At 37.1% G+C, this 26,089-nt stretch overlaps 1 protein-coding gene and 1 pseudogene across 7 annotated transcripts in view; one reads left to right on the top strand and one right to left on the bottom strand.

Annotated features, from left to right (window-relative positions):
* LOC104665681 overlaps positions 1-4,323 on the bottom strand; it is a 38,998-nt pseudogene extending 34,675 nt beyond the window's left edge.
* MLLT10 (MLLT10 histone lysine methyltransferase DOT1L cofactor) overlaps positions 1-26,089 on the top strand; it is a 129,641-nt gene that overhangs the window by 46,755 nt on the left and 56,797 nt on the right. Inside the window, exons 2-7 of one of the 7 annotated variants that reach the window (XM_030940580.1) lie at positions 6,394-6,649; positions 9,250-9,428; positions 9,530-9,819; positions 17,257-17,301; positions 18,152-18,184; positions 25,438-25,485. In XM_030940580.1, the coding sequence (XP_030796440.1) occupies positions 9,349-9,428; positions 9,530-9,819; positions 17,257-17,301; positions 18,152-18,184; positions 25,438-25,485 (496 nt within the window). In that variant the 5' untranslated portion in view covers positions 6,394-6,649; positions 9,250-9,348. Of the gene's footprint in view, positions 1-4,864; positions 5,001-6,393; positions 6,650-9,249; positions 9,820-17,256; positions 17,302-18,151; positions 18,185-25,437; positions 25,486-26,089 lie in introns of those variants that run through there. The other 6 variants (XM_030940576.1, XM_030940579.1, XM_030940583.1 and 3 more) reach the window with 6 other exon arrangements.

Genomic DNA, 26,089 nt, shown 5'->3' with positions numbered 1-26,089 from the left:
CTCTCTCCTCGTATGCTCAACGAGAAACCAGAATTCCTAGTATTGGCATTTAACGATATAAACTTCCCTTTTAAGTAGGGCTTTATGAATTTTGATATGTCATGTTTTCATTTTTATTTAGTTTAAAAAAATGCTTTGTGGTTTTCCTTTTCTTCTTTGACCTATGAGTTACTTAAAAGTGTGTTATTTAGTTTAGAAATATTTGGATATTCACTTTGTTACTGATTTCTAATTTAATATTTTTGTATTATATCATTCCTTTTAAGTTTATTGATACTTTTTTGATGCAGAACATGGATTATCTTGTTAAATATTCTGTGTGGCTTTTTTTTTTCGGGGGGGGGGAGAAGGAGCCTCCCTCTGTCCCCAGGCTGGGGTGCAGTGGCGCGATCTCAGCTCACTGCACCCTCCGCCTCCCAGGTTCAAGTGATTCTCCTGTCTCAGCCTCCCGAGTAGCTGGGACTCACCCAGCTAATTTTTGTATTTTTAGTAGGGACAGGGTTTCACCATGTTGGTCAGGATGGTCTCGATCTCTTGACCTCATGATCCACCCCCTCAACCTCCCAAAGTGCTGGGATTACAGGCGTGAGCCATCGCGCCTGGCTCTGTGTGTTTTTTAAAAGAATGAATGTGTATTGTAGTTGTGTGGAGTTTTTCTGTAAATGTCCATTAGGTCAAGTTGATTTATATTAAGTTGTCTATGTCTTTACTTGTTTTTTGCCTGTTTGTTCTGTCAATTACTGTGAGCAGGTGCAGAAACAATTAGGATTTTTGTATCTTCTTGATGAGTACGCCACTGTATTTTGTTAATACTCTTTGTTGTGAAATCTACTGGCTGATATTAATATGGTGAATTTAGCTTTCTTTTGATTAGCTTTAGCTTGATGTTTCTTTTCCCATGCTTATACTTTCCTTGTGCCTCTATATTTAAAATATATTTCTTTTTTCTTTCTTTCTTTTTTTTTTTTTTTTTTTGAGATAGAGTCTGGCTCTGTCACCCAGGCTGGAGTGCAGTAGCATGATCTCAGCTCACTGCAACCTCTGCCTCCCAGGTTCAAGTGATTCTGCCTCAGACTTCCAAGTAGCTGTGATTGCAGGTGTGCACCACCACGCCTGGCTAACTTTTGTATTTTTAGTAGAGATGGGGTTTCACCATGTTGGCCAGGCTGGTCCTGAACTCCTGAACTCCTGAATCCACCTGTCTCGGCCTCCTAAAGTGCTGGGATTCCAGGTGCAAGCCACCACGCCTGGCCTGAAGTTAAATTAACTTAAAATAGGCTTCTTTTTTGTTTGTTTGCTTGCTTGCTTGCTTGTTTTGAGGGGGTTTCACTCTTGTTGCCCAGGCTGGAGTGCAATGGCATGATTTGGGCTCACTGCAACCTCTGCCTCCTGGGTTTAAGCGATTCTCCTGCCTCAGCCTCCCCAGTAGCTGAGATTACAGGTGTGAGCCACTGCGCTGAGCCAAAATAGGTTTCTTTAAAGCAGTGTATAGTCATGTTTTGAGTTTATTCATTCATTGTTGCAATCTTTGCTTTTTAATTGGGATGTTTAGAGAATTTACATATAATATGATTCTCTGAGTGGTTGTATTTTACTATAATACTGTTGTTGTTGTTGTTGTTATTATTATTATTATTATTATTGAGACAGGGTCTTGCTCTGTCTCCCAGGCTGGAGTGCAGTGGCTTGATCTCAACTCATGGCAGCCTCTGCCTCCTGGGTTCAAGGGATTCTCCCACCTCAGTCTCCTGATTAGCTGAGACTACAGGTGGCATACCACCACATGTGGCTAAGTTTTGTATTTTTTGGTAGAGATGGGGTTTTACCATGTTGGCCAGGCTGGTCTCGAACTCCTGACCTTGGTTGATCTGCCTGCCTTGGCCTCCAAAAGTTCTGGGATTACAGTGTGAGCCACCGCACCTGGCCTCTGTGTAGTTGTATTTTAATTTAACATTTGCTAATCCTTTTCTTTTTGCCCATCATTTCTCTTTCCTTTCTCTCTCTCTCTCTCTCTCTCTTTCTCTGCTGTATGTTTGATTGAACCTTTTTTGTGATTCAGTTTTGCCTGATTTGCAATAATTTTTTTTTCCATTGCATTGTTTTAGAGACTACGGTATAGCATCATTAGTCTATCAGAGTTTACCTTCAAGCAGAATTATACTAGTTTATATATAGTGTAAGAACCTTGTAGCTATATACTTCTACCCTTTTGGTTTCGTGCTATTTTTATCACTTATTTATTTTTTTTTAACATCTGTTACAAAACTCACAATTTGTTGTTACTCCTTTTGCTCTACATCAGCTGTCTTATAAAGAGTTCAAAATAGGCCAGGCGCGGTGGCTCATGTCTGTCCTCCCAAGCACTTTGGGAGGCCGAAGCGGGTGGATCACGAGGTCAAGAGATCAAGACCATCCTGCCCAGCGTGGTGAAACCCTGTCTCTACTAAAAATGCAAAAATTAGCTGGGCATGGTGGCATGCGCCTGTGTAGTCCCAGCTACTGGGAAGGCTGAGGCAGGAGAATCGTTTGAACCCGGGAGGTGGAGGTTGCAGTGAGCCAAGATCGCAGCACTGCACTCCAGCCTGGCAACAGAGTGAGACTCGTCTCAAAAAAAAAAGTTATGAACAAGTCTTTATTATTTATCATTTTTACTGTATTTGTCTGTTACTCCTTACTTATCCCTTTTCACAGTTTCAATTACCTTCAGTCAACTGAGGTGTGAAAAATATTGAATTGAAAATTCCAGAAATAAATAAATTATAATTTGCACACTGTTTTGAGTGGTGTGATGAGAAATTTCACATCATCTTGCTTCATCTCTCTGTACTACATTTACCATTAGCAATTAACATTTCTAATCCTCTTCATTCTTTTTGGTATATTCACATTTCATTTATTATTTACCTGAAATAGTTCTTTCAGCATTTATTGTAGTGTTGGTCTGCTAGTGATTAGTTCTTTCAGCTTTTATATCCAAAAAAGCCTTTATTTTGTATTTGTTTTAGAAAGATATTTTATAATAGTTGCCCATGGAATTCTAAGTTGACAGTTTTTTCTTTTAGTACTCACCTTTTTTCTAGATTGAATGTTTTTAGGGAAGATTTTGCTTTCATTCTTATCTTTGTTTTTGGCATGTAAGACATCCTTAAAAAAAAAGAAAAGAAAAGCCTGGTTTCTTGTAACATTTCCTCTTTATCATTGGTTTTTAATGATAAACAATTTGATAATGAACTGAGTTCATTTACTTTTCTTCATATTTATTTTTCTTGGGGTTACTTGAGGTTCTTAAACTGTGAGGTTTTTTTTTTCTCATCAATTTTATAATTTTTCCCACTATTATTTCTTCAGTTTTGTGGGGATTTTTTGTTCATTTGTTTTGATCCCCCATTCTTTTTGAGTAGTCTAGTAACATGTAAATTAGGCTACTCAAAGTTGTTCTACAGCTCACTGTTCTTTTTTTTTTTTTTTTTTTTAAATCATTCTTTTGGTGATTTATGTTGGGTAGCTTACATGTTATAGTCTCAAGATCGTCTTGGTACAAAGTTTGTGGTTTTTTATGGGACACTTGAGTAGTACATAATTTTATTTTAAAATTTTAACCAGCACATTATGTTTTCTAATGGTTGAAGGCATAGCACTTCTTGTCACCAGTGTAGATGACAGAGCCTTGTAGACTAATCTGAGGCAACCATACCTTTTGTAAATAATCGTAGCTGCTTTTTCTTTGGTTACTTGTTATAGAGTCGTTATTTAATTTTGGATCTAGTTTTAAATTTTTGTTTGAAGTAAATAATTTTTGTTCCCACTTAATGGTATTGTGTAGGTATATTGGTGTTGCAGCTTATCTTTGGACTAATAGTTGGCCGTGAAATAAAAATTACATGTATTCTGAATTAGCCTTTTAAAAGATTAAGTTGCCTATAAATCACAGTGTAGAACAAAGTATTTATGCAGCACTTCAGAGACTCTCAGTACAGCCAGATATCCAGTTTTATCTCCAGTAGAAAAGAACAACAACTACAAAAGAACTTATATTTTTCAGTAGAGCACCAAATGAAGTAGTTTGCATTTTGTGGTTCAATTTGCGTGAAAAAATAAATACTATTATGTACAAGAATTACACTCAGAGCAGTGAGATGTTCATACTATGATAGACATTTAGAATACAAAAGTGAGGAAAGAAGATTTTGTGAATTTAGTCTTGGGCTTACTCATAGTGTGTCTTTCAGCCATCTCCCACCTCCCTCTGGTCTCCTTTTACCTGTCTTTTCCTCGATTTTGAGTTGATTGTTGTATGTTTATAATGGAGTTCCCTAGTGCCATATCGTCCCAACAGCACATTATGGAATAAGTACTTTTAAAATCACTTTTAAACATGGAATTAAAATAGAGGTTTCTCTTTGAATGAACCCTGCATTGCCTTAGTGAGTGTCATTATGTATAATTTAAAAATTGTTAACATCTAAAGCTAAAATTCATTTTTTTCATATTAAGTCTGATTATGTTCTGAAATGTAGGTTTGGACATTTAAAAAATGTTCAGTTATGGTTTTAATATGATTTTTTGTCACTGAAATTTGATTGCTTTATTCATTGCTTTCTTTGTAATATTGTTTCTTCCAAATGTCATGTTTTCATGGGTTTTTATGGATAGATTTATACTTGAGGGTTTGAGCAAGGATGCTCTGTTAATAAGTGGGAAAAATGACCATCTCTAATGTAGATTGTCATGTGGAAGTGAATAGTGTATTTTCATTGTAGTACTCTACCCAATTTTCTCTCCATTCTTTATTTGATACATGAACAAAAATACATGAGTGAAGAACACCACTGTGTTTTCTTAGATGACTTTTAAACTTCACTAGGTCATGCAAGGATCAGATGTGAGAGGAATGGAGAACCTCAGGATCAACTCAAGTAATTGGAAAAAGTATTTGAAAAATGAGGTGGGGTGGTTTCCAAATTGACCTGCCCAGCATGGAAAAGGTTCATATTTCTAAAGTAAGCCATGAAGTTTCATCAGCTTAAATGTGATTGGTTTGTAGAATGGGATTTTTTTTTCCTTTTAAACTTACTTTGAAACGTTTGTTCTTGTTTGTGGATTGTAGTTTGTTAGAATAGTGGAGTCCTTTGTTTTTATGAAATATTTCTTGTATTTAATGATGAATATCCATTATTGGCACTGAGATAATGGGGGCTGGGGAGGGCAACAGATTGATAGAAAAGCCACAAGAAAGATTTGGTTTTCCAAACACTTAATTTCTTCTCTTATTCCTCTTTTTGAAATTGTTTTTGCTAAAAATGCCAGCCATTTTGAAACTTGATTTTATTGTCATGTTCTCGTTTTTCATATTCATCTGATTGTTTGTGTTGAGTGGTGACTGTATGTGGGAAAATTCACTTTTGCATATTTTCAAATTTTTTCATTTTTATAGCAGAGATTTTAGATACATACAATAAAAAAGTATTCACTTATCCAACAAAAATTTAGTGCCGATTATGTTGCAAGCACTTCGCGAACTTTATGCTGTCCATGCCTCAGATACTTTAGTGAACTTAATGGCGACATTAAAACCTTTGCCCTAGTGGACTTTATAAACCTTTGATTTCAAAACATGGTAATTAATGTGCATCTGGTATAATACACTTTCATGTATTCGCCATTATTTGGGTATACCTTGTAATAAAAATGATTGCTGAAACTGGAAACTGTTAATACAGATCTTCATCCTTTTTCCTTAACAAATGCAGATCAAGGGAATAATTGAGAGCCACTTTTAGGGATAGTTATAAAATCTTACCTTTGCGATATATAACTTTTTCCTCAACATAACAACTGGAAAAATGATTTCTGTTTCAAATCTTTGTTCTTTTGCAAAGGGACCCTCACCTGAATTCTTTAAAAAGTTTCGCTCTGTCCTCCGCTAGCCTTATAAATTCATGGATATGGTCCTCTAATGGATTTGTAGCACGTTAGTCCCTTATTGTCACCTTCCTCTGTTGAACACTAAAGCTTATTTTAATTTCATGTCTAAGAAGTGTAGACATTGTTAAAAAAAAAAGATGTTGCTTGACAAATGCTTATCTTCAGTGTTACTGTGTGTCACTTCATAAATATAACTAATACATACTTTTACTAGTTGTTGCAATTTGATCCTGAAACAGCCATCTTTAAATTCTCTATGCTTTTTCTTTCCTCTTTTTTTTTTTGTTTAAGTAATTATAATAGACTTAAATTGTTTTTGGATGATTTTCTTAGGTGAACTGACTTATTTTTAGAACAGAAACTTTGTGTTTATTCTGCAAGTTCTTATTATTAACGTGTCACCTATTGTTTTCTGTAACTAAAATGTAATCAACTCTTTTTCCTTCCCTTTTTGAATCAAAATGTTAGACTTATACAAGCACTAGCAACAACTCTATATCTGGATCATTGAAACGCTTGGAAGATACTACTGCACGATTTACAAATGCAAATTTCCAGGAAGTCTCTGCGCACACCTCTAGTGGAAAAGATGTTTCAGAGACTAGAGGGTCAGAGGGCAAAGGGAAGAAATCTTCAGCTCACAGCTCAGGTCAAAGGGGAAGAAAGCCTGGTGGTGGAAGAAATCCAGGAACAACTGTGTCAGCAGCTAGCCCTTTTCCTCAAGGTATTAGTGATGTTTTAGTTAAAATACTTGTCTTTAAAATGGTTAATAATAGTTATGCTTTGTAAAAGAATTTTTAAAAAATGGATGTTCTAGATTATTATATGATTAGTTGCTATAGTAAGATTACTTTAAAGATGGTGTTTCCTATTAAATTTTTCTGATACTTTTTCTTTCCTTTTATAATATGATTTGTGTTTCCAGAGTTGAATTGTAATTTTAATGTTTAACTAGACATGGAATAATGCTTAAAATTGGGGAGAAAAATAATAAAAGCTGGAGCTTTGCTTTGAGTTCTGTAGAACAGCCCTTCTTTTTCTTGCTCTGTTGCCCGGGCTGGAATGCAGTGGCGCAATCTCGGCTTACTGCAACCTACGCCTCTCGGGTTCCAGTGATTCTTGTGCCTCAGCCTCTTGAGTAGCTGGTATTACAGGTGCATGCCACCATACCTGGCCAATATTTGTATTTTAGTAGAGATGGGATTTCATCATGTTGGCCAGGCTGGTCTTGAACTTCTGACCTCAGGTGATCCTCCCGCCTTGGCCTCCCAAAGTGCTGGGATTACAGGCTTGAGCCACTGTTCCTGTCATCTTTTCTATGAGTGTTTTTTATTTATATTTCCTAAATGTTAAAAACAATTAAGGTTGACCAGGCATGGTGGCTCACATCCATAAGCCTAGCAGTTTGGGATGCTGAGGCGGGCAGAACTCTTGAGGCCAGCTTGGGCAACATGGTAAGACCCCATCTCTATAAAAAAATTTAAAAATTAGCTGTGTGTGGACTGGGCACAGTGGCTCATGCCTGTAATCCCAGTATTTTATGAGGCTCAGTCAGGTGGATCATCTGAGCTTAGGAGTTGGAGACCAGCCTAGGCAACATGGCAAAACCCTGTCTCTCTAAAAAATACAAAATTAGCTGGGCGTGGTGGCACATGCCTGTAGTCCCAGCTACTTCAGAGGCTGAGGTGGAAAGATTGCTTGAGCCCAGGAGGTTGAGGCTGCAGTGAGCTGAGATTGCACTACTGCACTCCAGCCTGGGTGACAGAGTGAGACCCTGTCTCCTTGGACAGGCAAACAAAATTAGCCAGGTGTGGTGATGTGCGCCTGTGGTCCCGGCTCCTCAGGAGGCTGAAGTGCGAGGATTGCTTGACCCAGGGAGGTTGAAGCTACAGTGAGCCGTGATTGTGCCACTGCACTCCAGCCTAGGCAATAGAACAAGACCCTGCCTCAAAAAGCAAACAAACAAAAAACAAAAACAAACAAAACCCACTAAATAAATAAATACGATTAAGGTTTACATTTTTTAGTAGATAAATACTGGACAATTTTTAGGGGATTTACATAGGTCTCAGTAAATAAGTTGATTAATAATGCATTTGTTACGAAGTTTGAGGTTTAACAGATTAACACAACACCCTGTTTTCTAGGTTGTGTGTGTGTGTGTGTGTTCTGAGACAGGGCCTTGCTTTGTTGCCCAGGCTGGAGGGCAGTCGTGTGTTCATGGCTCACTGCAAGGTTGACCTCCTGGGCTCAAGCATTCTTCCCGCTTCAGACCCTCAGTTAGCTTTTGCCTCCACCTTTGTCTCCCAAGTAGGTGGGACCACAAGCATGCGTCACCATGCCCAGCTTATTTTTAAATTTTCTGTAGAGACGGGTTCAGCCTCCTGAGTAGCTGGGATTAGAGGGCCGCGCCACCACGCCCGGCTAATTTTTGTATTTTTAGTAGAGTCGGAGTTTCACCATGTTGGTCAGGCTGGTCTCGAACTCCTGACCTCATGATCCTCCTGCTTCAGCCTCCCAAAGTGCTGGGATTACAGGCATGAGCCATTGTACCCACCGTAAGGTTCTTATATCTTAGAATGGCATGGTGGGGTACTGATGTTCTTTAAAGAAAGAATAAGCAGTGTTGGCTGATTTCTTTATGAAGTTGCATGAAAATTGGATTGGGAGAATGTGAGGCATAGATTAGATTCCATATGATCATTATTTTGTCAAATCCATTTTCTATTGTGGTAGATTCAGCTGAACAGTAACAATGACTGGTATGTCTTAAAGTTAAAACTTAGAACTCATAACCTAGGAAACGTCTTTAGGTTCTTATTGTATATTGGGAACATTTTCAGTCATACCTTGAATATTCAAAAAAGAAGTTCCCCTATACATTTAGAGTCAGATTATAGTCTTGTTAATGTCTTCTTGCATGACTGTGGAAAGGAGACTACTGTTCTTTAGTCCTTCCTCAGGCATACATGAGGTGTTAGGGGGAGAATTGCGGAATGTTGCTGTGGCAAAAGGTAGGTGAAATAAAACACATCTTATATCTTAATAATTATTTAAGTAATAGCTTGCAATTCCACAGTAAACATTTAATACCATCTATAAAATGACACGTATTTTTAAAGGTAATTTTAGGGATAAATTTGACTTCAGTAATAAGTTTTCAAGTCTTAATATACTGATGTCCTAAGTGTTGTAGTTAATTTTTTTTAACTCTCTCTTCTCTTTAATGATTATCTCATGTCTGCTGCTTATGGGAACTTTAGCATCCAATTTTTCTGTCCCCCCTCCCCCGCCTTCTTCTTCTTTTTTTTTTTTAAACTACAGGCAGTTTTTCAGGAACTCCAGGCAGTGTAAAATCATCTTCTGGAAGTTCAGTACAGTCTCCCCAGGATTTCCTGAGCTTTACAGACTCAGATCTGCGTAATGACAGTTACTCTCACTCCCAACAGTCATCAGCAACCAAAGATGTACATAAAGGAGAGTCTGGAAGCCAGGAAGGGGGGGTAAATAGTTTTAGTACCTTAATTGGCCTCCCTTCAACCTCAGCTGTTATTTCACAGCCTAAAAGCTTTGAAAATTCACCTGGAGATTTGGGTAATTCCAGCCTTCCTACAGCAGGATATAAGCGGGCTCAAACTTCTGGCATAGAAGAAGAAACTGTAAAGGAAAAGAAAAGGAAAGGAAATAAGCAAAGTAAGCATGGACCTGGTAGACCCAAAGGAAACAAAAATCAAGAGAATGTTTCTCATCTCTCAGTTTCTTCTGCTTCACCAACATCATCTGTAGCATCAGCTGCAGGAAGCATAACAAGCTCTAGTCTGCAGAAATCTCCTACATTGCTCAGGAATGGAAGTTTACAGAGCCTCAGTGTTGGCTCATCTCCAGTTGGTTCAGGTAGGGGTTTGCCTATTATTTTTTTCCTTCACTCCCACCACCTCCCTTCCTCTGTCTCAAAATATTTTCAACTGTTGTTGGAAACTTGGAATTAGTTGGAATTACTAAATGACATTTAATTAAAATGAATTTTTTTTTTTTTTTTTTTTTTTTTTTTTTGAGACGGAGTCTTGCTCTGTCGCCCAGGCTAGAGTGCAGTGGCGCGATCTCGGCTCACTGCAAGCTCCGCCTCCGGGTTTACGCCATTCTCCTGCCTCAGCCTCCCAAGTAGCTGGGACTACAGGCGCCTGCCATCTCGCCCGGCTAGTTTTTTTTTTTTGTATTTTTTTTTTTTTTAGTAGAGACGGGGTTTCACCGTGTAGACCAGGATGGTCTCGATCTCCTGACCTCGTGATCCACCCGTCTCGGCCTCCCAAAGTGCTGGGATTACAGGCTTGAGCCACCGCGCCCGGCCAAAATGAAATTTTTTAGTTTTTAAATTTTCTAATGGAAAATACAAAAATGTCTTAAAATCTTAGATGATTTGGTTTTTGGGAAAGATGTTCGGCACTAATTTGATTTTACTTAATTAAATGTAGGCTAAACAGTCTATTGGTCGGTCATTCATTACTTACAAAACACTTAGAATTTATTTCCTATTTTTGTTTCACCTGGACAGTATTTTTAAAAAACCAATGCAGAATTTACATTTAGGGTGTGAGTGTTTTTACCCTTTGTTTTTTGTTTTGTTTTGAGCTCCCTTTCTCTAAACTTCAATTTTAGTCATCATTTTCTAAATGACTTCTCACACAGGTATTACTTGAATTACTCTATCCTGGGACATTTTTATATCAGTGATAAATGATTTAAGTTTGTGGAATCTAGCAGTCACATTTTATTTCAGGAAGTATCCGAAATGATTTAATTTTGTTTTCAAATATACTTCATAATTTTACCATTCTTTTTATTATACGACAAGTGAGTTGATATACATTGTTATTCACACCATTGGGATGTTTCTGTAACTTGCAATTTGTGTTATGAATATTATTTTCAATTTTAAAAAATTTATTCAAAATGCATGTTTTTAGACAGACCCTTAACAGTTAATATTAACTGAAATGTAAGCATTTATCTTTTAAATTGCATCTTGAATTTAAGATAAATGGTTTTCAATAAATGTTGAAACCTTTCTTCTAGTTTTAGATTTCTGATTGTTGAAATAACAAGAATTTAGCTAAGATAAATTATGGATTGTATTTGTTCTATTAGTTGGTGGCAAGGGTAGGTAGGAAATGGTATGGAAAAATGATACAATTTAATGAAGAATGCTCATGTTTATTTTATAAATACAAAATTTTAGATTGTTTTAATAGTTGTGAATACAGAGTACTAACTTCGGTAAACAAACAGAAAAAAGAGCACTCCAAGAGAGAAAATATTATATGTAAAGGTCAGATGTGAGAAATAGTAACTATAACTGTGATTTGTTATGTGCCAGTTATGTTAAGATTTATTATCTCATTTAACAACAGTTATAAAATGTCTTCATTTTACAGCTGGTGACATTGAGGCTTTGAAAGATAAAATAAGATGCCCAAGATCACATAGCCAGGAGTTTCTTTGTATTCAGAAATGAGTGGAATCTATAGGTGCATTAAGGATGGTTCTAGAGCAGGATTTATCAGTCTTAGCATTATTGACAATTTGGATCCGACGAGTCTTCATGTGTTACCCTGTGTATTGTAGGATATTTACCAGAATCCCCAGTCCCTGCCCCCTACAGGCCAAGAGCATCATCACACTCTCCCTTCCCACAGTGGGAATAAAAAATGTCTCCAAACATTGTTTAATGTCTTAAATGTGTCCAGGGGACCAAAACTACCTCTGGTTGAGGCTCACTATTTTAGAGGGGGAAAATATATATAAATTGCAGTGAGAAAGAAGTTCATAGAAAAGGTTTAAATATATTGCATATTTGAATGTATGCTTTTATTTATATGTTTCCTTGGAGACTAGAAGGGCTTAGCAGTAAGCCCCCTTGTCACAAAAAGTATCTTTAGACAAATTTAATTTAAAAAGTTGAATTTCTCTTCATTTTTAGCAAGAGGCATAATAAATCACATGAGTACCTTACTGAGAAGATAAAGCTTGATTTGCTTTTGTGGGGAGACCTCTTTACTGATTTTCTGTAGTTTTGAAGCATAGTCTGAGAATTTCTAAATTTCAGAAATTACTTTTGAATGCTTATTTGAAGCGCATCTCCAAATTAATAAAATTAAGATATTGATTTACATCCCTGAAAATATTTTCCTATCTGTTACAGATTTGGGGAGATGTTAGGTATAAGGAATAGTGTTCCTCCTAGGATGGCTGCTTTCAGAGGGCAGTGTTTGTGCTACTCCTGTGGCAGAAAAAAAGGATTTGTATCTCTTAGGTAAACATAGTAATTTAGGGGGAAATTCTTATAAGTATTAGTTCACAAAAATAAATGACCTAAGAAATTTATCTGCCAAGAAATTTTAAAAACGTTGTGTTTAAAAATTACTCTGGGGCTGGGCGTGGTGACTCACACCTGTAATCCCAGTATTTTGGGGGGCTGAAGCGGGCGGATCACCTGAGGTCAAAAGATCGAGACCATCCTGGCCAACATGGTGAAACCCCATCTCTACTAAAAATACAAAAATTAGCTGGGCATGGTGGCATGCACCTGTAGTCCCAGCTACTAGGGAGGCTGAGGCAGGAGAATCACTTGAACTCGGAAGGCAGAGGTTGCAGTGAGCCAAGATCAGGCCACTGCACTCCAGCCTGGGAGACAGAACGAGACTCCATCGCAAACAAACAAACAAACAAAATTACTTTGAAGATGTTATATGTCTTGTTAAAGCTATAATCATGGAATAAGATTATTGAAAACTATTTGAGATATATTCTTTAGTTTTATATATGTTCATAAACATTTTAAGACTTAGTGCAGAACATTTATTGATAATAGTAAAAAGTGTATCCTTATCCAGAAGAGGCTTGGCTTCATGCCATGAATATTTAGGAATTACACTGCTTTAGTCATAATAAGTTAAGAATTGCTAACTGCTGATGAACACTGAGTGTGTGCCACACATTGTGTTAAGCAGTTAATAAGCATTAAGTGTTATTCCTTATTATATAGGACAAGAAACTGAGACAGAGTTCTCTTAGGTTTTAAGTGATGGAGATACGCATTTTCCCTGGGTCCAGAGCCGTTTAATTAGACAGTTTAACAGGTGTTTGCTGATGAGTGTCTAACACCACACTAGTGTAACGTCAGTTTTACTTTAAGCAAAGAGATCCCTGAACAAATTTGAACCAATAATTTAACTTTTGGCAATAGTGTTTCTTACTAGTATGAAAAGTTAATTTTTCCTTTGGACTAATTTGAAATTGAGAAATCATTTAGTAATTGGGGAAACAAGAAGCTTCCCCCCCATATAATAAATAACTAGGAAGGAGAAAATGTATACAGTCATCCTTTGGCATCCATGGGGAATTGGTTCCAGGACCACCTGCAAATAAATACCAAAGTCCAAGATGTTCAAGTTTCTGTTATAAAATGTCATAGTATTTTCATATAACCTATGCACATCTTCCTGTGTACTTACTCATTTCCAGATTTCTTATAATACCTAGTATCATGTAAATGCTATGTAAATAGTTGTTATACTATATTGCTTAGGGAATCATGACAGGAAAAAGAGTCTGTACACATTCAGTACAGACTCAATTTTTTCCTCCAAATATTTCTGTGCAAGGATGGTTGAATCCCCAGATGTGAAATCCCACAAATACAGAATACAACTGTATTATGTATTACATCATCACAAATTGTTTTTCATGATGCTCTTTTTAAAAGATTGACTTTCTTGAATGACAGGTTGATAATTTAGTAATGTTGAAGATGATCTTTGTAAGCACATTAGTTAAACTGTAACATTCACTATACTACTCCGGAGGCTAGGGGCTGTTTCTGACATTCACAACTGTATCCCCACTTCCAACACAGTGCTTTAAACATAGTAAATGTTAAACATCGTTTTTAAAAATGAATGAATACCATTAGTTTTCTCATGAGTGTATGTCATGTGGTTAGTAGTATCCTGTATGATTTTGTACTTGCCCTCTGAGTGTTAATAGCTAAGCTGTAAGACAAATTACTTTATTTGTAGAACTTTGCTTTTTTTCTTTTTTCTTTTCTTTTCTTTTTTTTTTTTTTTTGAGTTGGAGTCTTGCTCTGTCACCCAGGCTAGAGTGTAGTGGCCCAATCTCGGCTCACTGCAACCTCTTCCTCCCAAGTTCAAGCAATTCCCCTGCCTCAGCCCCCCTAGTAGCTGGGACTACAGGTGCATGCCACCACACCCAGCTAATTTTTATATTTTTAGTAGAGACGGGGTTTCACCATGTTGGCCAGGATGCTCTCCATCTCTTGACCTCATGATCCACCTGCCTCAGCCTAGCAAAATGCTGGGATTACAGATGTGAGCCCCTGGGCCCGGCTATTTTTAGAGCTTTTCATGTATTTATTTTGCCAGTTTATGATGAAAAATATTATTAAGTTGGAAAAGATCATGGAGAGGTTGAATTGTACTTTGAAGGAGGCAGAAAATGAAGGCCAACATTACCTGAAAAGAAAGTAAAGGTCTGTTTGAGGGAAAAGCCTAATAGGAACAGGAAGCTTGTGTTTGTGGCACTGTGAAGGAAATGTTTATAGGGTAGCATGGATTCATGGAGAGATGAATGGCAGACTGAAGAAATCAGACTGATAAGCTAATGATCTTTTTCTTAAAACAACTATTCTGGCTAATTACCGTTATAAAAGAATTTCATTAATGGAAAAGAAAAAAATCCTGTCTCATTCAGCTTAGCAATGCTTATATAATGTCTTCTTTGAGTACGTTTAAGTTTCTTAGGAACTCTTTAGTTGCTCTCTCATTTGATCCTTGGAACAGCCTTGTGAAATAGGATAGCTCCTGTTGATGTTATTTCTCCTTTAAAACTAGGATGTAAAGCAGGAGTAGAGTCAGGTTCTAATGTTGTGATTCCCTCTTGAAATTATTGGCTAGAAGTATTAGTTTTAATAGTAATCAAAATTCTCTCATGACATGTTCAAATTGTAGCAGAGTACATTTTTTCTGGGAACCGTAGATCAAATTAGAGTAGAAGCCTAGAAAACACCTATAAAATGTTTGATTCAGAGTTTAGATTGTAAAAGTTTTATTGTGGATTGAAGTGTGTCCTGATAAATGACCTGTTTTATAGTGACTTGTACAAAATGGAAAATTAGTGTGTTTTTAAAAGTGATTTCTAAGAGTTTTAAGTTTGGGGCTTATAGGTTTTGTTCTTCTTTTGAACTCTTTTCTATGTACGTTCCTTTGAGTTCTGAACAGTTAGGCACAGGGTCTTTTGAAACATCAAAAACAGTTTTGGAAGAGTTGACAATCTGTCCTTTCCTCCTTGCTATTTATCTTCACCACATTACAAAAATTTATGATTTACTAAAGTGAAAGTTGAGAACATCTTTTTCTTCACTAAAACCGTCTTGTTATTTTCTTTGAGAAAAGTCTGATATTCATTAACCCATTTATGCCGGAGGTTGCAACTTTTTTTTTGTGAAAAATCAGACCCTAGTGATGGCCTTGAGCAGTGGGATATAAATAACTCCCACAAATTTAGGTTCCAGTAATGGAACACGAGGCATAAAGAACTCAAAGTGCAAGGGGTTGATGGTTTAGGATTTCCTGGGGCGTACTATGTCCTTTCAAAGTACAGGTTGAGTAACCTTTATTAAAAATTCTTGAGACCATAGTGTTTGGAATTTCAGATTCTGGGGGGATTTTGCAATACTTGCATTATATATACTTACCAGTTGAGCATCCCTAATCTGAAAATCAGAAATCCAAAATGCTGCAATGAGCATGAGAGTCATGGGAGCACTCAAAAAGTTTTGGATTTGGGGGCTATGGTTTTGGTTAAATAATATCCAAGGAATTCCCAGGTATCCCTCCTTTAAAAAACTTCTGCCAACAGTGTTAGCCATAAGGGAATACCAGTTGCTTCCAGAATTAGCAAACCCAGGTCCTTTGAGTCACAGCCTTGGTCCAGTTTTATCAGTTATATTTCCCTTAGAAAGCCATATAGAAATTAAGTTCTCATATTCTGAGCAGATTTTGCTTTTAGTAATGTTTTATTGCCTTATTTTCTGCACCTTCTGCTTGTTCTCGTTTCGGTGGAATAAAAGAGTAAGGGTAATAATGTCTTATTCATTTGTTATCTTTCTCTCTCTCTTTTTTTTTTTTTTTGAGACCGAGTCTTGCTCTGTCACCCAGGCTGGAGTTTGGTGGTACAGTCTCGGCTCACTGCAACCTGTTTCCCATGTTCAAGCAATTCTTGTGCCTCAGCCTCCCAAGTAGCTAGGATTACAGGCATGCGCCACCGTGCCCGGCTAATTTTTGTGTTTTTTAATAGAGACGGGGTTTCACCATATTGGGCAGGCTGGTCTCAAACTCCTGACCTCATGCGCCCACCTTGGCCTTTCAAAGTGCTGGGATTACAGGCTTGAGCCACCACACGCAGCCATCTTTCTCAAAAATGAATGGTTCAAGATAGTGAGCTAAGTGTAACTTAATAAGTTTTATGCTCCTATGTAAGTCATAATGTATTTATGCTCATATATCAACTAAATTATCATACTTAAATTGTGATTTCCACATGAAAACAGGATTCAAATGTTTTTGGCAAACTCTTCCCATCTAATGAATGACCTAGGCCTAGAGCGGTGGCTCACATCTGTAATCTCAGCACTTTGGGAGGTCGAGGCAGGCAGATCACTTGAGGTCAGGAGTTCCAGACCAGCCTGGCCAACGTGGTGAAACCCTGTTTCTACTAAAAATACAAAAATTAGCTAGGCGTGGTGGCGTGCACCTGTAGTCCCAGCTATTTGGGAGGCTGAGGTGGGAGGATCACTTGAACCCAGGAGGCAGAGGTTACAGTGAGCTGAGATTGTGCCACTGCACTCCATCCTGGGCTACAGAGTGGGACTTTGTCTCAAAAAAAAAACCCCAAAAATCTAAAGCGTATTAGTGTATCATGTTGCGAATCATACTTTCTCCCATTAATGAAGCCTTATATTCTCAGACACTTGTTACACAGATTCATTTGTAAGCCCTTATGTCTTTCCCTCACTCTGTAAAAACACGCAGATACATTCCACACACTCCCATTAAGATTTATGAGAATTCTGTCACATTTGGTTCTCCCCTTCACATCCCAATTATTAGCTTATAATTTTTGTTTTTGAAGTTCTAGTTGGCCTACTTAACTACACTTTTAGGTGAATTTCCTTCCATTTTTCTGGCCTATTTCTTTTTTTACCCTTGAGTCACTGACAATTTATTCACTGATTTCCTTTTTCCTTCCTCTCAACAGAAATTTCCATGCAGTATCGGCATGATGGAGCTTGCCCAACAACTAGTAAGTTGTCTAACTGGGTTGATAACCCGAGCCTTTTGTCTCCTCTAGTGCTCTTTCTAGTATGTTATGCCACCTGGGAACCTCTCAATTTTAATTTTCCAAAATGCAAATTTTTCTTAATTGAACAGATATTTTTTCTCCTGCAGAGATAATATACTGCTTTGTCTTGTTATGGGCCCATATTACAGTCAAATTGTGTATAAATTTTAATTATTGTTGGTCCTTTATTATGGTGCTTTTATTGCAGAATTGTAACTTCACCTCCTTCTTGAAATAATGTGTGTGTGTTTTTTTTAACATTTTGTTTTCTATTCTTAATATAATGTTTCAATATTTGTATATTTGCACTAGGTGGCTTTCTTGATTAGTCTTCTACATGTGTTGAGGCTTTCTTATACTGAAGTCTAGGAAATGAGAATATTTGATAGGGTTAGATGATATAATGAGGTTTTTCTTTATGATAAATATTGTTAAGTGTGCCCTAAGGCAGATTTACCTATATAGAATTGCATCCTATAGTGACTCGCTTTTAGCAAGACATTACATTGACATAAATGTCTTTTAAAAAGTGATTTGAAATACATATTTATTACTAAGGAAATTATTGTCATTATGGCAATATATCTAACATATCTCAATTTAGTTGGTAATGTGTTGGCAAGTGGAATACAATATTTAAAAATTTATACCATGTAAAAATGGAGCCAAGCTTGCAGTTTTAATGATTCAAACAATGATACATGATAGACTTACTGAAATTTTATTATACTGATTCAGTCTATGGCTATGTATTTCTTTTGTGTGTTTGAGAATGATCTTAACCTGAAGTCCTTTTTTCCTTACTTAAAAGCGTTCTCAGAGTTGCTGAATGCAATACACAATGGTAAGTTTTATTAGAATCTTCTCTAGTGGTTCGTTTATCACAAAGGTTGCCTTTTGTAGAGAATCTCGATTGAAAGCTGGCATGTTCTATTGATTAGATGAAATCCAGTGCTGCAGTGAGTCAATTATTCAGCACCTTAGTGAAAAATTTTTGTAGATTGCCAATAAGAGGATGATAGGTCAATATGGTTCATCAGTTTGGCTTTTATTGTTTCTTTTTAAGGCAAAATGATAATAGTGTTTAAAGTTTCTGAAGGTCTTTTTATTTTTACAATGGTTTTTCTAGTTCTTTTGAGATCTCTCTTGCCAGTGCAGGTAATTACTGGTACCTACGTGAAGAATTTGCTTGGAATATGAATTTTATTTTTTAGGGTTTGGGTTTATTAATATATAGGACACTTTAATTATATTACCCCATATTCCACATAGCGAATAAATGGAAGATAGTATTTTAAATTATATCTGGTTTGGTACGAGGTTTTTTTATCGTTTGCTGCACTGGGTTCTGAAATCAGCATATAAGGCAAATACTGTCTTTGTAATGTAATTATAATGAAGATTATTCTTGCAAAAAATGTTTGAAAGTTTCTTAAGTTTCCTCAAAGAACCTTCCATAATCCTTTGATGTTCAAAAATTCTCATTTTGAGGGTAGTGTCAACTTTGTTGATTTTCTTTTTCATTTATTAACTGATCTCATTTATTCGAGACTGTTTATGTTCAAGACTCATTTGTTCATATTGCTTGATTCCAAGCAGTTTTTCAATACATTTTTCATTAACTTCATGAAATCTTGCATATTTTGCTAATGTGGTTTAATTTGCAGTCAGTATGTGTTGCGTTTGGATTTTATTGTCAAATGTTTACAGTATCTACAGCCAACAAGAGACTAATGGCATAATGAGCAGGCATAGACACTCTTGTTGCTTTAAGGGTGGGCGCTGTTAGGATGGAAGGCTTATCTTATAAGTTATTTTTTATTAATTAGTAGATTGATTCATAATTCTTGCCTCCCTATGCAACCTGTGCCTGCGGAAGCTTAGATAATGAATACTCTTGATAACAAGGAGTCCCTCAACACTAGGTATCTACAGGGAAAAGTGATTGGCAGCATCCTTGAAAATAAAATAAACTTGTTACTCTTCTTTGGTAGAGAAGTATAAAAGCTGAAGTTGTTTAACATCATCTTCAGTTTGCATAAGTAAATTTAGAATTGTTCTTTTATTCTTTAATCCTGAACATCTTTAGAAAATAAACTTGGGATTAAAAGAAAGTAGACATCATGGGACCAATGTAATGGATTTATATTTTTCATTGCAAGTGCAAGTGTAGGATTGACACCTAGTGAATGATGTTTATCCTGTGGGTGATTGAGGGAGAGTCTCTTGCACTTCGTTGGAAAAATTTGTACTGTATTTCTCTTTTTTCTCCCCCAACAGTTAGCTTTTCTTTCTCTTTTATTTTCTTTTGAAATTTTTTGTGTTTGGGTTTTTTTTTTTTTTTTCTTTTGAGATGGAGTTTTGCTCTTGTTGCCTGGGTTGGAGTGCAATAGCTCACTGCAACCTCCGCCTCCTGGGTTCTCCCGGGTGGACTCCCAAAGTGCTGGGATTATAGGCGTGAGCCACGACGCCCAGCCATACCCTTTTCTAGTTACTTAAGATGGATGGTTGGATTATTGATTGGAATCATTTATCTTTATGAACATAGTCCTTTACAGCTATATATTTTTAGGTTTTTTTTTCTAAGTTTTAATTTTTTTTTTAGAAGCAAAATCTTGCTTTCTTACCAAGGCTGGCGTGCAGTGGCATGATCATAGGTCATTGCAACCTTCAACTCCTGGGCTCAAGTGATCCTCCCACCTCAGTCCCCTGAGTAAGTGGGACTACGGGCGTGTGCCACCATGCCTGGCTAATACATTTCTTTCTGAGATTATATCTGCGTTTTATGATTTCTCTGATTAGTCCTTGATTGTTTTTCTCACAGTATTTTCTCCTTGACTCTTTTACATACTCCCTTGGAAAAATCTGCATACCTACAGCTTCAAGTATCTCCTGTGCTTATTAGCTTTCCAAATCTATGCCTCCAATTTAGACTTTTCTCCTGAGTTGCAGATTTCCAAAAACCTAAGAAGCTTCATTTCCGTATGGTACTCAGCCACCTCAGCCAGACTTATGCTAGGAAGTTAACCTCAACTCTGCCCTCTCATTTTCCTAGTCATCTTTTTTTAGAAAAGCTTTTTTCTATTATTGATCAGTTTAACTTCCTTTTCTTTTGTATTTCCACTGCCCACTTGGTTATGTCCTACATTGTCATCTGCACTGTTTCAGCAAACTCCTAACATTCGTTCCATTATCCAGTCCCTTTTCTAGATGCTACTGGAATTAATGGTCAATCTAAAGTGCAAATCAGACCATGTCAAACTGTCTTACTTAGAGAATTTTCTGGCACTAATGGGATAAAATTTATACGTCTTCACGTGGCATGTGGAGTTTTTCTTCATCTCGTTGTAATCTAACTCTCCAGTGTCATCCCTTCTTCTCCCCATCTTTACGTTGCATCAATAGAAGCTACTTGTAGTTTCCTGATGTATTATACTATTATATGCAACATCTCTGATGTAGACCTTGTTTGTATCTGTTGATGTGGACTTCCAACTTTATCTAGTAAAAGTAGTCATTAAAACTAAGTGTAGTTTTATTTACTTCCTGCAAAGTTTTTTCTTTTTCAGACTCTTTGATAGAATTAACCCTTTCTGGTCGGGTGCAGTGGCTCACACCTGTAATCCCAGCACTTTGGGAGGCCAAGGCAGGTGGATCATCTGAGGTCGGGAGTTCGAGACCAGCCTGATCAACATGGAGAAACTCTGTCTCTACTAAAAATACAAAATTAGCTAGGCATGGTGGCACATGCCTGTATTCCCAGCTACTCAAGAGGCTGAGGCAGGAGAATTGCTTGAACCTGGGAGGCGGAGGTTGCGGTGAGCCGAGATCATGCCATTGCACTCCAGCCTGAGCAACAAGAGCGAAACTCCGTCTCAAAAGAAAAAAAAAAGAATTAACCCTTTCTTTTTTCATTACTTTTGGGTTCTTGTATGTGATGTTCTAATACTTCCTCCAATTGATTTCTACTCTTTCTCTAGACACATATTTTTGTTTCTGTGAAATATATCTTAGTCATATTTATCTCACATTTGTGAAACTTCAAAAAAAAATCTTTCATTAGACAGTTGAAACTCTGAATTATTTTCATCATTTATTCTGGCAACTGGTGCATTTCAAAATGTTTTAAATAGAACTTTATAAAACTAAAATTTATTACTTCACAAAACTTATTCTGGAAAAATTAATACAAGTGTAATGACCAAGAAAATATTATTATTATTATTTTTGAGACAGAGTCTCACTCTGTTGCCAGGCTGGAGTGCAATGGTGCAATCTCAGCTCACTGCAATCTCCGCCTCCTGGGTTCAAGCGATTCTCCTGCCTCAGCCTTCCGAGTAGCTGGGATTACAGGTCCCCACCACCACGCCTGGCTAATTTTTGTATTTTTAGTAGAAACGGGGTTTCACCATGTTGGCCAGGCTGGTCTCAAACTCCTAGCTGCAAGTGTTCTGCAAGTGATCCATCTCGGCCTCCCAAAGTGCTGGGATTACAGGCATAAGCCACCGTGCCCAGCCTCTTTGGCTACTTTAAACCAACATTTCAAAATAATATTAAAAGTGAGAAAGGCCAAAACAAATGTATGAAACAACTCTATTTAGTAAAGAACCAAGTTACTATACTAAAAGAGACAAGACAGTCTAATACAAAGTTAATTCCCAAAGAAAATGAACATATTCCCAAGAATATATATGGAACTTATTCTAGGACAATGTAGCAATTAACAGTTGTTTTCATTCATTCAACAGTTATGGCAAGCCTATTAGATGATTAGCTAAATACTGACAAAATAAGATGAATAAAAGCCAACTTCGATCCTAAATGAGTTTATAGTCCAGTCAGGGGGAAAAAAAGCCTCGTAAATAAATTATTAAAGAATCTGGCAAACACTAGAGCAAAATCATCCCTGAGACATGACAATGAAAACTAGGAGGATGATATGCTAGTTTTCAACTGGACTATAAAACTAAACTATAATCTTTTATTACATACTACTTGTTTCATCATTTTTACAAGCATTTAAAATACTTCTATTAAGTGAAATAGAGAAATTAAACTTACAATTTATTAAGATCATGAAATCTCTTAGGCTGCGTCATTCCAAGGCACCACCACAAAACCAAACATGAAATACAAGGGGCCGGGCGCGGTGGCTCAAGCCTGTAATCCCAGCACTTGGAGAGGCCGAGATGGGCGGATCACGAGGTCAGGAGATCGAGACCATCCTAGCCAACACGGTGAAACCCTGTCTCTACTAAAAAATACAAAAAACTAGCCGGGCGACGTGGCAGGCGCCTGTAGTCCCAGCTACTCAGGAGGCTAAGGCAGGAGAATGGCGTAAACCCAGGAGGCGGGGCTTGCAGTGAGCTGAGATCAGGCCACTGCACTCCAGCCTGGGCGGCAGAGCGAGACTCTGTCTCAAAAAATAAATAAATAAATAAATAAAAAAGAAACACAAGGCACTTTCTTTTATGGGCATCTGTTTAATTCTCCATATAGTATTCTTTAAGATATTTAAATAACTACTTTTTACCCTTTTCAAACTGCCTTAAAAGTTTCTGGAATTTCCTTTACATAGTATATCTTTGCATACCTTTAAATATATCTTTTTTTTTTTTTTTTTTTTTTTTTTTTTTTTTTTTTTTTTGAGACGGAGTCTCGCTCTATGGCCCAGGCTGGAGTGCAGTGGCCGGATCTCAGCTCACTGCAAGCTCCGCCTCCCGGGTTTACGCCATTCTCCTGCCTCAGCCTCCCGAGTAGCTGGGACTACAGGCGCCCGCCGCCTCGCCCGGCTAGTTTTTTGTATTTTTTAGTAGAGACGGGGTTTCACGGTGTTAGCCAGGATGGTCTCGATCTCCTGACCTCGTGATCCGCCCGTCTCGGCCTCCCAAAGTGCTGGGATTACAGGCTTGAGCCACCGCGCCCGGCCAAATATATCTTTACATATATAATATACTTATCGTAACTTTTTCCTTTTTCCTCTGTTGAGACAATAATTTTAATATTATGTCTTCCATTTTTTAATTTCCTAAATTTCTCTGATTGTATGCAATTTATCCTAGTGTACCTAAATTGGTTTTTGAAATTGGTAAGGTGTTTTCCTAAAGTACTTTTCTTTGTATCAATATTATCCTTAATTCCTTACCTGAAAACATCCAATTTCAAAAGTTTATGAAGTTATTTCACATACCCAAAAGAACCACTTTAAGTCCTAAGATCCTCTCTGAGAAAGAACAAATCAAGACATATGCTTTAATCTCAATATCTATGACTGTTAATATATAATATTTCCTTGGGGTCGTGCATGGTAGCTCATGCCTGCAATCCCAGCACTTTGGGAGGCCGAGGTGGGCAGATCACTTGAGCTTAGGAGTTTGAGACCAGCCTGGTCAACATGACGAAACCTCTTGTCTGCTAAAAATACAAAAATTAGCCAGGCGTGATGGCACGTGCCTGTAATCCCTGCTACTTGGGAGGCTGAGGGGGGAGAATCGCTCGAACCCAGGAGGCAGAGGTTGCAGTGAGGTGAGATCGCACCACTGCATTCCAGCCTAGGCGACAGAACAAGACTCTGCCTAAAAAATAAATGAATGAATAAATAAATAAATACATAAAGTACTAAAGAGCTTACTTAGGTCAATTTTCACAGCAGTATATTGCTAATTGAGTTCCACGTCCCATTTATTGCGCTTTTAAATTCCCTTTAATTATGATGCTTCTGGTTTGAGACAGCTGTGCTCACTAAACAAATAGGGTTTGTTGGAGGAGGAAATGTTAACCAATTATTCATATATATGTGCTTTATGATGAGTATACATATAAATGCCAATTGATTTTAGAGGTGAACATTCTCCCTCAAGAACAGGGTTCTACGTAGACTTGTCAGACTAGTTTATAAGAAACTGAATCTTTGTCCTTCATATGTGTCCCTTTTTTATTTCAGGGAAGCATTAAGTGGATAGGATTCCATGAAGTGGGATGAGTAATACTCATATAATTGTTCCAAAGCCAGTATCATTTGAGATTCACTATGTGTAATGAGGTATTACTGATGGGGGCTGAGTTGTCACTGTGAGCAGTATGGAGATTGAGAATCTACTCATTCTAAATCTAATTTCCTTTTAATCACAACAGTCATTTTTTCTTCTTATGAGTTAGTGTGTTCTTTATGCTTATACAGTAAATTGTCACATCCTAGGATATATCAAGTGCTACTAAGTTTGTTTCAATACATGCAAACTGAATCACTTGGTAAGGGATGATGAGGTTAAAAAAGGGGAAGGGAACTAGGCCTTGGGCATAGTAAAGAGCTGCAAAGCACATTGATTGTACGGAGTTGAAATGAAATTCTAAAGAAAAGGCACCTGATGGGTAGTAAACCTAGACCTTAGAATTGCTGTGTTGAATCAGAAAAATGGTAAGGAGCTACGATGAGTTTGTGGGAGACAGAACATGATGAAATGATATGAAGTCTTATGGGCAGGGCTGTGATTATGCCTGTGTAGGAAAGAATTGAACTAATATAACACAGCCTTGATAATAAGATAGTATAAGACTTACACTATAGATAAGACTTTCCGTTTCAAAGTATCCAGGCTACTTTGTTGCTCTTGGTTCCTTAAAGATAGGCTTCAAAGACTCTAAGGGATGAACACATTGGGCTGGTGAGTCCCCCACTGGGGAGAAAAAGTAGTTTTCACATTTGGCTGGTGAGTCCACCAATGGGGAGAAAAAGTAGTTTCCAGTATCCAGGTTAACTTTTACAATGCAAAATGAATCTACACTGTTTCATTGAAGCTACGAAAGGGGTGGAACCTGAAAAGTTCCAATTGAGTGAGGGAAGCAGTGCAAATGGGAATGAGTTGTATAATGATTACTTTTATGTTAAATGGTAATGCCATTAGTACTCGCTTTATTTGGAGCACTGCTGTTTTTTAAATTTACATAAGTTTCATGGGGATTTTAACCCCGTTGATCCACCCCCACACTGCACCCCTGCTCCCATCATAATATCTTCAGTTTTTCAAGTTGTCTATCATGGTTGTTTTTAGGAAGTGGTGATTAAAAAGCTGAAATTAAAGTGTGTCTTTTCTTTAGACAGAGATGACAGTTCTACACTAACAAAGCAAGAACTTAAATTCATAGGTATGTACCAAACTCCAGCATGGTTCTAAACATAATAGTGTTAAATTAATCCTATTGTAGCTTGGAAACCTTCTCATACAAAGCAATATTAGCAGTATGTACTCATTAAAAAAATGATGCCTGAAAGGAATTATCTTTAACCTTGGGTGGTAAGTGGGATGAACTATAAGTTCTTATCGTTGTACTTATTTGGATTTGTCATGTTGCTTAAGTCATGGTAGATAGATCTTAGAATTCCTAAAACTTTACTTGTAAGGGCCTAGGCTCCTAGATCTGATTTTGTAAGGACCACTTTCTACACCTGTGTCCCTTCTCTCACTGAGATCAGGAAGAATATTAGACCATATTTCATGTTTTATAATCATGATAATTCTCTGATTCTTTAACATAAATCTCAAATACTCTGGATCAGTTCAGGGAGAACATGTGTATTCTGATCCACAGAATGAAATCTACTACTCTTAACCACTTGAGGTATGCATCTGCTCATTTCTCTCCCCTAAAATCCTCATTTTTAACATGTTGATAAAGCTAATTTTATAGGCTGTATCTTCAATATGGCGCTTTCCTTCTTGAGACTGTCTTAGTTTTTTATCATTTGACA

Source organism: Rhinopithecus roxellana, chromosome 11 (genome assembly GCF_007565055.1).
Source record: "Rhinopithecus roxellana isolate Shanxi Qingling chromosome 11, ASM756505v1, whole genome shotgun sequence".
Classification (NCBI taxonomy): domain Eukaryota; kingdom Metazoa; phylum Chordata; class Mammalia; order Primates; family Cercopithecidae; genus Rhinopithecus; species Rhinopithecus roxellana.
This window is presented reverse-complemented; position numbering and strand designations above follow the sequence as displayed.